Genomic DNA, 14,366 nt, shown 5'->3' with positions numbered 1-14,366 from the left:
AGAGGTGCAAATCCAGGCAGATCCCTTGTCAGCTACTGAAAAGTTGTGTGCGTGCGTGTGAAATTTCTAGGCTTAATCTGCATTACAGTGTGTGTGTGCATGCGTGTAAGCTTTCTGCAGAGCTCTAGAGCATGTGTGTCATGTGGGGTGAGGCCAGAAAAGCAGATGTCCTGACCATGCCCCTCCTACCCGGGGATTAGAGATGCTCAGGGGACAGCAGAGAGAAGCTGGGACACACCTCCCTGATTCACTGCCAGAGACAGCAGCAGCTTCTGCAGGTTCAGTAGGCCTCTGCTCCTTGGTCAAAAAAAACCCTGCAGCTCCATTTCTAGCAACCATCCCCTATTTTTAGTTAACCAGAGAGGAGGAGGATGGCCTATGCCGAGGAAGACAGGTAAGGTGCTGTGAAATAGGGGATGCACAGTCATCCAAGCTGGATGGGGCTAACAAAATTACATTGCGTTTCCTCACCTTGTTTTCCTCTTCTTTCTACTGGGCACTCAATAAATGTCAGACAAAGGCTGCTCAGAAGTAAACATCTTATTATTGGAGAGGAATCTGGCCATCTGCCTGTGCAGGTGCTGGTATTATGAAATATGACAGCGAGTAGGTGACCTTGGGAGAGGTTACGGGCCAGAAGAGGCAAATGTCTCCTGTGGAGAGGCATAGACTGCGAATACGTATGGCCGTGTGCCCCCAAACATAATGCTTTAGCTGTTTATTAGGATGTGTCTGCTTTTTAACATGGATTTGCTTTCAGCCAACCTAGAAGCACAATAAGGGTGTTTTTTTTCATGCCATAAAAGATCTGTCACAGGTGACAGTCCTGTGTTTTGCAACAGATGCGTTTCTCCAGTGGATGACAGCAATCACAATAAAAGGGATTGTGTTTTCAGCTGATCCTGTGATTTAATCCAAAGTGATGATACCGAGCACTATTGTTAGGTGTGCATTGTTAGAGCAGCTAGAGGGGCCTTTGTGCTACATATATTAATTCCAGCTGTCAAAAAGCTTGCACAGGCCTTGTGCTTATGCAGTTCCAGGCCGAACACTCTGTTTGGTGACCCACAGGTCAAACTCCCCCTTTGCTCCTGCTGAGCAGGTATCTCCCTTGCATTCAGAAATTATCAGTGCTTACCAGTCCCTTTGATGTCAGCCGGAAGGTTTCTGGAAGCTAAATACTGCAGGAAGATTAATTTTGGCATCGCTGTGCTCTCAGCACTGGGGACAGCTCTCATGTGCCCAAAGCCTTTGGGACAGACAGGGCTCTGCCAGGTCCCTCTGCACTTGCTGGAGCTCCTTTCAGGCAAGGAAACATATGCAGCACCAGAGATTTACTTCTTTGGTTAAGAAGTATTTTAATATCTTCTGTTTAAAAGGAAAAAAATTCACTGTAACGTGGCACAGCTCAGTCAGTCCTGATGTCTTCAGCAGACGTTGAATGGGATCCATCCCACATTCCTAAAATTTGTGAGGATATAGGAATAATATGCATTCTTTAATGTTATTTTGCAAGGGTTTATGCACCTTTTAAAAAAAATACTGAAACCAGGAGTATTATGGTCACGAGGAAGAGCAGATCCTGGTGACCTTGTTCTTTTCTTATGCCTTCCACAGGTATGTCAAAAGCTTGGGTATTACATATAAATTCTCTTGGTTCTGTTTAATTTCTAAACAAGGATTACAGTTATTCAACAGAGAAATTTGGAGGAATTGTTCACTGATGTATGTAAAGCACTTTTAAAGCTTTTGTCTGGGAACAAGTGATAACGTAGTCAAGTGTAGTCTTTATTAATGTCACTTTCACAGCTTCTGCTTATTTCAGGAGCTCATGATACACTTAGAAAATTCAGTATGTGATGGTAAATAAACTTTCTCATTTCCAAACTTTTCCTTTGAAAAGTACTTCAGCTAAGTATGACTCTTCATTTTAATCTGTGTGTGGAAGTTATTTCTTCCCATTGGATTGCAGGTTTATGACATTTTTGAGTATTTTTGATGTCACAGTTTGTAACTAGGACCATAACTTTGATGTATCATACACTGGATAGGACTTACAGTAGTATGTAGACAGCTAAGAGATTAAAAGCTCACAGAAAACACCTGTGCAGTAACTACTGACCCTGTCAGTATAAAGAAAGAAAAGGCATAGAATTGAGAACCTTTGTTTCAATATCTGGTGCTTTAGTTGGAGGAACCAGTTGTACACAGACAGTCCTCTTAGGCCTGAGACCTCCTGGAGTGAGGAGCTCCACTGTGAAAGCTTTTCTCTCTGTCCTCTAAGGCTGCAGAGAGCAGCATCACAGCATTACTAAGGTTTACACCTCTCAAAACAAGAGACTTGATAAAAAACAACGAAAAGAAACATTCCCAGACAGACAGTGACTGCTTATCACGATCTCCAGTCAATTTTACATCACCTGCAGCCTCACAGTATCTGATTTTCTCACCTCTCAATAATCAGGTCAACTTTTCATATAGAGAACCCCGCTGCCCCTGCCTGTGTTCAGGTTAACTCCAGGACCCAGTCCCCTACCATGTACAACCATTAATTCTACTCATCAATGGTAACGATTGAGTTGCTACCAAGAACTGCTGTTAGTACCCCTGCTTTTGAGGACAGTTTCAATCAACCTTGGTACTGACTTTCAGAAAGTATCTGCATTGTCCTATTGGAAACAGGACTACAGGATTATTTTGCTATTGATTGTGTTTCAAAACTGTGATTAAGGCATCTGAATACTGGGCTAAGAGGTTAAAAGTTGAACTCTTCTCCCTTCCCATGAGGCAGATACACAACAGGCACTGTAATGCCAACTTCTATCCCACCTTCAGGCAATGGGGCTCCCTGCTGGATAAGACTTTTTTTTAAACAAGGTATTTGCCAAGTCCCCCTCTTGAATCAGGCAGCATAAGCTCCAGAGCCCAGATTCCTGGTTTTCACTTGTTTTGATGGAGTCTGATGTCTTGGCCTCTTGGCTAGGTCTAGACTGCAGGTGTGATCCCATGCCCACTCTGTGGGAGAGAAGAGGCTGAGTAAGATCTCCATGTTTATCCTTCTGTATTGAAGGAACAAGGTATCGAGGAGGGTGTTTGACATGTGGTACCAGCTTAGAAGGAAGCAGTGGGAGCTGACGGCACTCAACACTTACAGAGATTGGCCTCTCCATCTCTGTAGATGATGCTTGACCCATGTCTCAGAAGTTTACCTACTGCAGATGACAGTGTCTACTCCTTCACCAGCACAGCATTCCAGCCATGTTGTTCAGGTGCCTTCAGAGCTCCGTGCGCTTGGATCTCCCTGTCACAGGCTGGGCATCCCCGGGCACACTCATATCGGTTGCAATTTCTCAGTCTAACTGTGCTTTTGCCTTTCTTCAGCAACTCAGGAGAGACCAGAGCCCATCAGAAGCAGGAGTGATTATGCCTTGTGACATTTCTGTGATCTAGGTATCATTAGCCATTCTTCATCTACAGAATGAAACCGGCCAAGGGGATTCAAATTATTTCCCTGTAGTCAGGGGTAAAATACATGAGATTAAAAGCAATACATCTTCAATAATAGCAGTGACGCTTCTATTATTATAGTCTTAATGAAATTTCTTTTTCTCTGCACGTTTTCAGAACTTTTATCCTTTGAAGCTTGTTCTTTGAATGGGCTGATAGTGTCACTGACTTGTTCTCCTGCAGAAATAGCTACGAGGTGTATAAGGAAACAGCAGATTGGTTGCGTGCCCGTACTGCCCAGCGGCCCAGGATCGCCATCATCTGCGGGTCTGGGCTGGGAGGTCTGGCTGATGTGCTGGATAACAAGACAGTCTTCCTGTATGAGGACATCCCTCACTTCCCACAGAGCACAGGTGAGCACAACCCAGGGCATCAGCGCCCCACCCACCGGCAGCCTGCAGCAGAGCCTTACGCAGGGATCACTCAAGTCAACTCGAGCCTGTAAACCAGTCCCTCACTGGTGAAATGTGTGTTCACAGTAAAAAACCATAAACACAGCACAGAAATATGTATTTATTTATTTGATTTCCAGCTCCTGCTTTTGCAGTGCTTGGCCCTGCTGTAAAGCAAAATCATCCACTAACAGATCCCTCTAAAGTCAAAGTCCTTGAGACCTGTTACTAAAGTGACACTCTATTAATTTCCAGTGGCAGGGCATGTTGGCAGATTGGTGTTTGGGGAGCTGAATGGACAGCCCTGCGTGTGCATGCAGGGACGTTTCCACTCTTATGAAGGCTACTCCTTCAGCACGGTGAGTTCTCCTTAAGGAAAACATTCACGTAGGGGAGATGTGTTGTAAAAGCTGCAGAAGTGACTGCTTGCCTTGCTATCTAGCTGCAGGATGTTAGCTTTTGCAATGAACTTACATTGCTCTTGAAATGAGTCTTAGATTTCAGATTTGTCCCCAAAAAATAAAACTGGGAGTTCAAACCGAGAGGTGGTTGGCTTCTGTTGGATGAAGGTGATGCTCTACAGCCACACAAACTGGCTGACCCTGCTACACTTGCAGGGGGAGATAGTTTATCATATAAGGCAGATTAATTTACATGCTTAAATTAGTCAGTTTAATCATTATTTAAATCTGCAACCAGAAAACTTTGATAAGAATTATCTATTTTAATCTTCTTTTGCATTTGTATAGTTTACAGCTTTTTTTTTTTTCCCTAGAAAAAGCTCCCAGGCTACTGCAAGCTGCTATAACCTCCCAGCTAACATACTGGAATGTGTAGATATTTGCATTTATGTTACCTACCATGCACATATGTACATTTCTGTTAGGAAACACCAATAATATTTATTTATTGGCTCTTTTTTTATTTGCATAGCTTTGAGATTTTCCTTTTTTGCATTAAGGTTGTTTGCATTTGGATATAAACTAACTTTTGGCACCATTCAACTTCTTGTAGAAAAACAACTATCTTAAAATCACTCGATACAAAACTAGCTTTATCAAGATGTGTTTATCTATTAAAATTAACTCATTTCTTGAAGAAGTGGTGTCTATAGTTAGGAATTTTTTTGTTCATGATAGCATTTGATTGATAGCAGGTATCATCCAAATTCCTTCGTGACTCCTCAAAATCAAACTTAAATTTTTTTTCCAGCTCCGAATTGTTCCTTGACTTTGGATTACTCTCCAAGTCCACGTGCATAAGTAGTTACTTCAATCAGCACAGTGGTTTGATCTCTGCAAGACCTTGGCAGTGAGCAAAAACTATCTGCATGTTCTTTCTGTACCACCTTTATTTGACCTTAGTGGAACTGTAGGAAGTGTGGGCTTGGATTTTAATGGTATTCATTGCAAGATTATGTTTTAATTTGTTTAAAAAGCACTAACATTCTATTTAAATTAGAGAAATGTTTAAAATTGAAGAAGGCTGTTTTGTCTCCATATATAAGACTTCTCTTTGCATCCACAAATTGTGATATTAGAAATGTAGTAGCAGTAGCTGTCTACTGATTGTGATACTCATGGCACATATGGTTCTTGCAGGTCACATTTCCCATCAGGGTCTTCTTTCTCCTGGGGGTGGAGATCTTGATTGTCACAAATGCTGCTGGAGGACTGAATCCCCACTTTCAAGTGGGGGACATCATGTTCATAAGAGATCACATCAGCTTGTTTGGCTTGGGAGGGCAGAATCCCCTGCGCGGACCCAACGATGAGAGGTAAGAAAGCACCAACTCCAACGTTACCAATTAATCCTTTCTTCCTCCAGCCATGGGCTGGGACTGCCAGTTGTGCCTACTGACAAATATTTACTGAGGTAGAGTTTGGCTCCAGGTATCCACAAGGGAAGAGTTACAGCAGTAGCTGTGTGCGCTGTGCTACCTGCCCTGCCTTCCCTTGGCTGTTGCTTACTCTTACAAGCCTACAAGGAGTTTACACACAAATCCCCAGAAGGTTTTGTTTTGTACAAGTAGGCTTCTGATCCTTCTCCTGACATGACCAGCTGTACCATCTGCTAAAGACGCCCACTGCTCCTCCTCTTGTCAGTCCCTCTCTCTGCTGGTTCCTCTTAATTGAGCAATCAGTGAACTGTGCTGTCTCCAGCCTGGGTTTATCAACAGCCATTTCTGGTGTGATGGAATGGGTACAGCAGAGGCCAGGCAGTAAGTGGAGGGCAGAGCAAAGATGAAACCTCTAAATTTCCTGATGACCACTGTTGTATCCAGGTAATGAAACTGGGGTGCCCTTGTATTCACTGAAGGCATTGCTCTGATGAGAGGTGATTGTCATGGCAGCTTCTTCAGAGGCCTTGAGATCTACAAGAGTGACCTGCTGCTGGCTGAGCTGGGAAGTCAGGTTTTCTGTCCTGGCTGTGTAGCAGAATCTTTACCTTATGGACAGTGCAGAGAGGGGCTTCTAACATATCCTCACCCTTGAACTGCAGTTGCCACCAGATTTGGATTTGCTTTGAGCTGGATGCTGGACTAGAGGACCTCGAGGTCCCTTCCAAAATGAATTTATCATCCTAAAATCCTTCCAAGACACCATCAGACTGTAAGGTGGAAGGCAACCAGCATGGGCAAGGTCATAGCACTGAGAAGGGAAATGCCAGATGAACCAGTGTTCACAAAAAAAAGCCCTTTGGCTCTCAAATGGGGTTAAAAAGAGTGTTAGGACACATCCAGTGGAGATGCAGACAGAGCAAAGGGAAGCACATCAAATGTAAGGAAAGTCAGCATCGAAGCAGTAAAGATCCAGAGCTGTCACAAGCCTTATGCCAGGAAAGAAAGGGGCTGGATTGTCATAAGGAGAAAACAGTAGTAGGAATTGTTTCCTAAACAAGCTGGCAGGAAAGAAACCAGGTGAAAGCCAGATGTGTGAAGCCAGAGGACAGGCAAGGGAGGTGGGGAAGGAAGTGGTAGTTGCTGAGTGAAGAGTGAGTTCAGATAATAGAGTTAAATCCGTTGGTGATTTGGTGGTACCTTCATCTTGAAAAATGGACATGTTTGCAGGGCAGGCATCTGGATTGTCCTCGGATCTCTCAGAGAAAGCTCTGCTGAGAGCAAGGTGGCCTGCCTGGTTTCCAGTTAGTTAGTTCCTTCCTGATGTAACAGCAGACCTGGCTCTTGCTTCTGAAGGAATCTGAAAGGTGGTGGCAGCTGCCACAGGAGAAATAATCACTGTGCTGCGATTCCATGGCGAGAGGACAGTACCCATTTGAAGTGGAATATTTTTACATTTTTGTAGGTATTGCCGTGGGTTGGAGGAAAGAGTGGTGAAAAGCAGAGAAGCCACATGGAGTGTTTAAAGCTCTCTGGACTTGTATAATTGCTCTGGAGCAGGAGGAGAAACTCCAATCAAACAACTGCATCTGGACAACGTTCAAAGGCAGCATAGCTGCCTCATTGCCTCCCAAAAGCAGCTTCTTGGTGAAGACTGCAGTGCTCTGGGAGGTGACTTATGTACTGCTGACCAAGGCATCAAAATGGGCAAAAGGTCTTTATGAATCAAGTTTCAAAGTATTGCAGCGATTTAGCTGAGCAAACTCGTAAAATCCTGTCCAGCTGAGCTACCAGGAAGGATTTATCTAAGCACAACAGAGCAAAACTAGAGGCAATGAAGTGATGTGGAAATAATATTTTTTTAATAAATTAGAGATTGGGCTTCTGCATTGCTGGCCATTCTTCAGAAAAGGGAAGCAATTTTCATGGTGATGAATACTGATTACCTTAGGCCAGAAGGGAAAGTTTGTTTTTATTTATATAATATTTAGTGTTTATAAAAACAAAATAAGCCACCTACTGCCCTAAGCATTCAGCTGGAAGAACATGTAAACAAGCAGAAGCTTTAATAGCATAAATGAGGGCCCTAGTCCACTCCTACTGAACCACATTGGTGAACATGGCTGGGAGTTTATTTTCCAGGTTTTCTCAGCGGCAGCATAACAACTCTTGCCGTCTACCTCTGCTCTCCTTGAGTCAAGAGTAGGCTTTACTCCATCAGGAGCAGGACTGAGCTGCTATTTTGAGAGCTAGAGCAAGAGACCCAGTCTTGAAGCAGAAGATGAAAGCTACCTAAAATACAGCCCTGGAGCTCCAAGATGTTAAGTAGCTGCCTGCTGTGATGGGCCTTAAATGTAGGGACTGATGCTCCATCAGGCCCTGCTCAAACCCCTGCCCAGGGACAGTCTGTGGGACTCTGCCTCACGGAGCCCAAAGAGCAGTAACTGTCTGGTGGGGAATGTTTAGAAGTCATCACAGGCAGTTACTGGGGAGAGAGAGAACTGGCCATCAGCACTCCCTAGGGACAGGAGCCCTTGAAAGACCATTCCAGAAGGGTGTCTGCAGTAGGGAAGCAGTGCAAGGCCTTCCAACACCCATAACCTCTGTGTGCTGACAGTCTTGGTGATTAGATCTAGCAGGAATGTCATGCTCAGGGAGAGGTAGGTGCCCCTCTCCTGGAAACATTCAAGGTCAGGGGGGACAGGACTCTGAGCAACCTGATCTAGCTGAAGATGTCCCTGCTCATTGCATGGGTTTTGATGAGATGGCCTTTGAAGATCCCTTCCAACACAATTTATTCTATGATTGATGACAGAATTATCTGATGATAAGGGCAGAATGAGAGAGATTGCATCCATGGCAGGTCTGCCCTTAACATTTCCCTTTTCTCCAAAGAATGAGCATCCTTGGACTCTGAAGGAGGGAGCAGTAGCAGTATCACATGGCCGTGTCCTTTACTGCCTTTCAGGTTTGGAGTGAGGTTTCCCTGCATGTCAGATGCTTATGAACAAGATCTGCTCGGCCTGGCAATGGAGAGTGCACAGGAGCTGGGGTTCCTGAGCTTCACCAGGGAAGGAGTGTACTGCCTGCTGGCTGGGCCCTGCTACGAGACCATCGCCGAGTGCCGCCTGCTGCAGGCGCTGGGAGCTGATGCTGTGGGTGAGCTGCCAGGCTGGGCTGCCAGGGTTCTTTGGGCACATGGATTGAACAGCTAATTCTGCTCAAGGCTGACTTGCTTCAGTCTTTGACTCTCTAAGTCTCCTGAGGCTGGAGAAATGAGCTTTGTGTATTTCTGCTTCATTCTGCAGTGGCTTAGTGCAGCTCCTGGGATGGATCTGCACAAAGTCCCTGTGCTTACAGCTGCGCAGGACAAAGATCCCAGCACAACTTTGTGTTTATTTCCCAAACACAAAGTCTCTCATGCTTAGATGGCTCCACATCAGCAGGACTGAGTGGGGCTCAATAAAAATGAAGTCTTTGTCTAGTATTTTTCTTCTAATTCTGTCACTGTAAAGATTTGCACTGTGCTATCTCTCTACAAACCAGCCCTCCTTATGAGTCTTATTTAGGGATGGTAATCATGGATACCTTCCCAACTGTGTACAAGAAAAGTAAGTGCCATGATCCATATTATTCCTCCAGTATGATTCCTCCCGTGAACCCTGGCTCATGGAAGTCTGTTCATTAATACCTGCAGTTTCACTGTGTGTGAGGAAAGGAGCTCAGCTCCCCCCAAAGCCATTTTTATTTGCAATAGCTCTTTTAGCCAAGGAAGAGAAGAGCCAAATGACACAGCACATCAGTACTTCCTTAGCAAGTCTGCAAGCAGTCTGACACATCTTGAGGAGGGAGCTGTGGCACAATGATCAAATGCAGGGGGTTTATTGTGCTGAGCAGAGTTGTAAATGTAGTGCTGCAGCTATTTGAGCCTTGTACATATCACAGCCTTTAACTATTACAGAGTTCAGACACAGAGCTGAGGGGAATGAGACAAGGGCATGTGCTTGGAGGTAGGATCATGGTTTGCAGCCCTAGAGAGATCTTGTTTTGGTGTAAATCCTTACTCATTCTGGTCTTTTCCTCTGTTACTGTAGGCATGAGCACTGTCCCAGAGGTAATTGTAGCCAGACATTGTGGCCTCCGAGTCCTTGGGATCTCCCTCATCACCAACAAAGTGGTGATGAGCTACAACAGCCAAGAGAAAGCCAACCACGAGGAAGTGCTGCACATCTCGGTGGTCCAGGCTGAAGCCCTGCAGAAACTGGTCACGCACCTCCTGGGGAAGCTGGGGGAAAGCACAAACTCTCCATGACCTCCAGCCATTTATCCTTCATATCATAAAGTGTGTGAACACTACCAAGTGTTGGGGAGAGCTGTTGGTGGGACTGTCCACTTCTCTCCCAATTTTAAATAGACCTTTTGATCTTTGTGCTTTGTCTGATCTGGTGCAGAGGTTTGCTTTGAATTTTGCCAGAATGATCCCCTTGTTAGTAGCCAGTGACCAAAACAGCTGACTGGCACTTAAACACTGGCACATTCCCAAACCCCAGTGTCAGCAGAGGCCCTGGGTACTGTGACCTCCAGCTGTCTCTCTTGGGGCACCATCCTGCCCCAAGTCTCTGCTCCCCCATTGCACATGAGCCAGGTCAAGAGTTGGTCGTGGGGCTTGGTGCCTGCTGGGCCTGCTTTGTGGGGCCTGGTCTGAAGCCAGTGGAAGCCCACAAAAAGACTGAGTTTCGGATACATTAAATGGACCAGGCTAAAGATGTGATCTGCCTGGAACAAGCAATGGTGCAGAGCAGGTGAATTGCAATTGGCTCTACAGCTTGGAAAACCACTGCATTCCCCATGCGTTGTGTGACCTTCCGCTCCCAGGTCTCCCAGAAAGCCCTCTCTTTGCTCATCCTTGGCTCCTCATGACCAGCTGAAAAGCTCAGTAGCTGTTTGCTACAATGCAGCACATCCCCGGCACCTCTCACACCTTTCCATTCTGTTTCATTGCCCAATTTAGCAGGGCATGAAAATTCAGCTCAGTACAAGGCATGACTTATCTGTGCACCATGTAAACGTTGCCAAGCTGGAAACAGAATCCAGGTCCATCTCTGCTTAGTTTTGATCAGTTTCTGGATATCTTGGAGATCAGTGGCTTCAGCACTGCAGACTGATTTCCTGTTGGTACCCAAAGACAGAGAGATCAGTTTGATCCCATGTTTCACATGATCTTTGCTGCTGCCACTGCAGCAGATGTTGGAGCACCAATGGTTTGTGGATTTTAGCAATGTGAAATTACAGTGGAAATATTTTGAATCAGGTATTATATTTTTATGGGACTTTCTTGGTCCTCTTACATAAAGAAATTGAGCAGTGAGTAAAGGACAAACAGGAGAGGTTCTCCCTTACGAGTGTGCTGATGGTCTGTCAAGGAAGGGGGAACAGTCACCAGAACGGCGCATTATTCATTGTTCCTCAAAGGTCAAGCTGAGCTGTGGATGCAGCTGGATGTGAAACAGTGACTGTAATTATTAGATAACCTTTTTCCCTTCATTTATCTTGTAGTTCTCTATAAAGCCCATCACTGTCACAGCTAAATGTTTTTAGTTGACTCAGTGGTCTGAACTGAAGACACCCAGCTGGTCATGGAGAGGTCCCAACCTGCCTTCCTAAATTTAGCTGACCAGTTGTTTACCATTCATGCTTGCCCTCCGTCACAGCCTTCAGCCTTCCATGACATTTCTTCCATTTTTTTCCAGATGGGTATTTGCTTGAAGCCTTTCATGCTGCAATTATCCATGGTGCAGATGTTGCCACCAGGAGGAAGAGTTGTGCTGTGAATGTTTTCCATTAAAGGATAGCACTTCAGGTGCAGGGGAAATCTTGGGGTGGCCCCCTTGTCTCCTCCTGGGCAGTGTTACCTCTGGTCAGCCCTGAGAAATATCTGCCCAGCCTGGTCTGGAGGACTTGTGGAGAGGAATGATTCATTGCTAGTGCTTTTGTGGGAGAGTCACTTGTTCAGCAGCTCCTGGCACTTGGAGGAGCCGCCAGAGACAGCAGCTCTTCCCATTTGGTGGGTCTAACTGTCAGGAGAGTCTCTGGAACCAGCTCTGGTGGTAATCTGCAAAGGGAAAGAGGCTCCAGCTCCATCTTCCACAATGCTTTACAGATCAAGCAGGAGTGAAGTGCTTGTTAAGAGGGGCAGCACAAGCAGGGAAATATGAAAAGTGGCAGATGTGCAGAGCAAGAAGGAACCACTTCTACCTGCTCCCTTTTCAGACTTGTCCCAGTATGGGCTTGTTACAGGCTAGGGAGAGAGCAGATAATTTCCCCTGCCTAGAAAATGGTGCTTCACATTCATCTAATTAATACTTGGTAAATACAAAGTCTCTCAAGTGGGAGTGGAAGGCAGCTGTGCAGCTCGCTGTAGCTAGCAGCAGCCAGAGTAGCTAAGGCTGGGATTTCAGCAGACTCCATTAATTAATCAGAGTCAGGCTGGGCTCGGATGTGAAGGAAAGCATCCAAAAAACCTGCTGGTACTTCTCAGGCAGGGTTTGAGATGATGAGGAGCTTGGCAGCAGCACCTGCTTTCGGCAGGCCAGGTCTGCTCCTCTCTCCAGCTGCACCAGCGGCAGATACCATGCTCTTGTGTCTGAATACAGCTGAAATGCCACTTAAAATTGAATCTGAAAATCACTGTGCAGCTAAATCTTCAGCAAATTACATCTGTTTAAAAAAAAATTCTAAATTGCATCTGAACCCTTAAACAGTTTGGGGTTCTTCTTTCAGCTGCCCAGAGTCGGCTTGGATGGCCCAAACTCTGCATGAACATCCCGATTTTTGTCCCTGTCAATCATAAGAGGAAGCTGCCCTGGGCACTTTGGAAAGGATCTTATTCATTTGCAGACGAGAGGGGAAATACAAAAATTAACAGAGTGAGCTCGTCTGGCTTTGGAGATACTTTTAATGCATTTTGAGGTTTTTTTACTGCTGGCTAATTTTAAAAGTCTGAAATACAGTGATGTAAGATGTGTGGGGAAGGAACTGTGAGGGAATAAAACCTGCTGTGATCCTGAAAACTGTGTTTTTGTTTGCTTGTGCCAATGCCATTGGTTAGAAAGGAAGGAGGTGCTTAACTGCTCTCCCTACATCCAAGCCGCAGGCTGGAGGAAGCAGGGAAGCCCCACAGCACCACATTCCTGGGGGATTAGAACTCAAAGCTGAGGATAAGCAGGACCAACATTTGCCCAGCACTTGGCACAGGTATTTCTTACTGATCCCACTAGGCTGACAAACTCACGGAAAAAATACCAAGTACCAAAGTACCTCGACTCACCTGAGCAGGTGGAAGGTGCGGTGAGCTGTGGTGGTGCCAGTGCAGCAAGTCATCTGTGCTGGAGGCAGGACACGGTTTCCTTGATGCTCTGCCTTTTGTTTAGTGCTTTACGTGATTTCTGGCAATATCCATGGCTGAAATGACAACCTCAGCTTTCATCATTCCTGTACTCTGTGCCACTTACCTGCTTCTGACATCCAGGGCATTGTGGTCATAGGGATAAGCTGAAAGATGCATGGAAAGCTAGAACACCTGGCAAGTGGGAAAAGAGCCCCAAATTAAATTGTGATCATGGCTTTCTCAGTGCTGTGGTTGGTAGTGAGCCCAGGTGCTGCCTGGTTAGGGAAAGCCACCAGAAAGGGCTGTCCCATGTGGCTGTACCCATGGCAAAGGGACACATGGAACACCTGTGCAGGGCAGAGCTGGCACAGCTCCTCCTTTACTTGCTCACAGCCATGGACTCTGAGCCAGTCTGCCCCATCCTCTGTGCCAGCTTTTTCCTTTTCCTTGCTCATCAGTCCAGAGAAAACTCTCCAGATCACAGGGTCCTTCTGTTTCCAGTCCCCTGGAGAAGACAGAGGTGTTACATTGATGCCTTCATGTGGGATTCACATAAAAGTGTGAGGCCAAGAGGAGAAACCTCTGCCACAGCCCTTGGCAGGACCATATCAGGAGTGTTTAAGTAGAAATTTCTGCTGTTATCTGAGAAACAACCCTGTGACCCAAAAAAATCTGATGGTGTGATTCATCCTGTTTCCTTTGCAAGCCTCGGTTTCCCACTTTTTTTTTACATGAGGTTTGCCTTTTGCATTCTTTCCTATATAAAAGTAAATCAGAAAGCTTTTAAAAACCTGTGCTATCTGTCTCACCAGCGAGCATGTGCCTTGCCTTCAAGTTGTCAAAATTCCCTTAGATGTTTCTCTTTATTGAAAACCTGCAGTTGAAATAAGGGAATTCTGCTATAGTGGTGTGTTGTTTGGGCTTTTTCCAAAAGCTTTAGGTCTTCGCTGCAAGGATTTCATTTGCAGGAAAGAATTCAGCTCTCCCCTGCTGTGCTGAATGTGCAGAGCAGGGGGGAGCAATGTGGGTCACAGCAGTGGGCTGATCTCAGTGTGTTGCTGAATTAAGTCCTGGCTCTGTAAGCAGCATGATGGTCTGTTATTTCCAAAATCTGATGGCATGTTCAGAGTGAATAATAGACTGTCCTGACTTGGACCCACAAGGAACTTCAACGCCTGGCCCTGCAGAGGACATCCCAAGAATCCCATCATGTGCCTGAGAGTGTTGTTCAAATGCTTCC

At 45.5% G+C, this 14,366-nt stretch overlaps 1 protein-coding gene across 1 annotated transcript; it reads left to right on the top strand.

Annotated features, from left to right (window-relative positions):
- Positions 1–207: 207 nt before the first annotated feature.
- Positions 208–12,809, top strand: LOC121664212 (purine nucleoside phosphorylase). The gene is made up of 6 exons (XM_042027337.1): positions 208–394; positions 3,691–3,860; positions 4,155–4,258; positions 5,501–5,676; positions 8,708–8,898; positions 9,834–12,809. Exons 1-6 carry the CDS (start codon positions 372–374, stop codon positions 10,049–10,051), a joined length of 882 nt encoding a protein of 293 aa, XP_041883271.1. The 5' UTR covers positions 208–371; the 3' UTR covers positions 10,052–12,809.
- The last annotated feature ends 1,557 nt before the right edge of the window (positions 12,810–14,366 follow it).

The sequence above is a fragment of the Corvus kubaryi genome, unplaced genomic scaffold (genome assembly GCF_017639235.1).
Source record: "Corvus kubaryi isolate FWS band 111438036 unplaced genomic scaffold, C.kubaryi_AGA036_p1.0 37300, whole genome shotgun sequence".
Taxonomy (NCBI): domain Eukaryota; kingdom Metazoa; phylum Chordata; class Aves; order Passeriformes; family Corvidae; genus Corvus; species Corvus kubaryi.
This window is presented reverse-complemented; position numbering and strand designations above follow the sequence as displayed.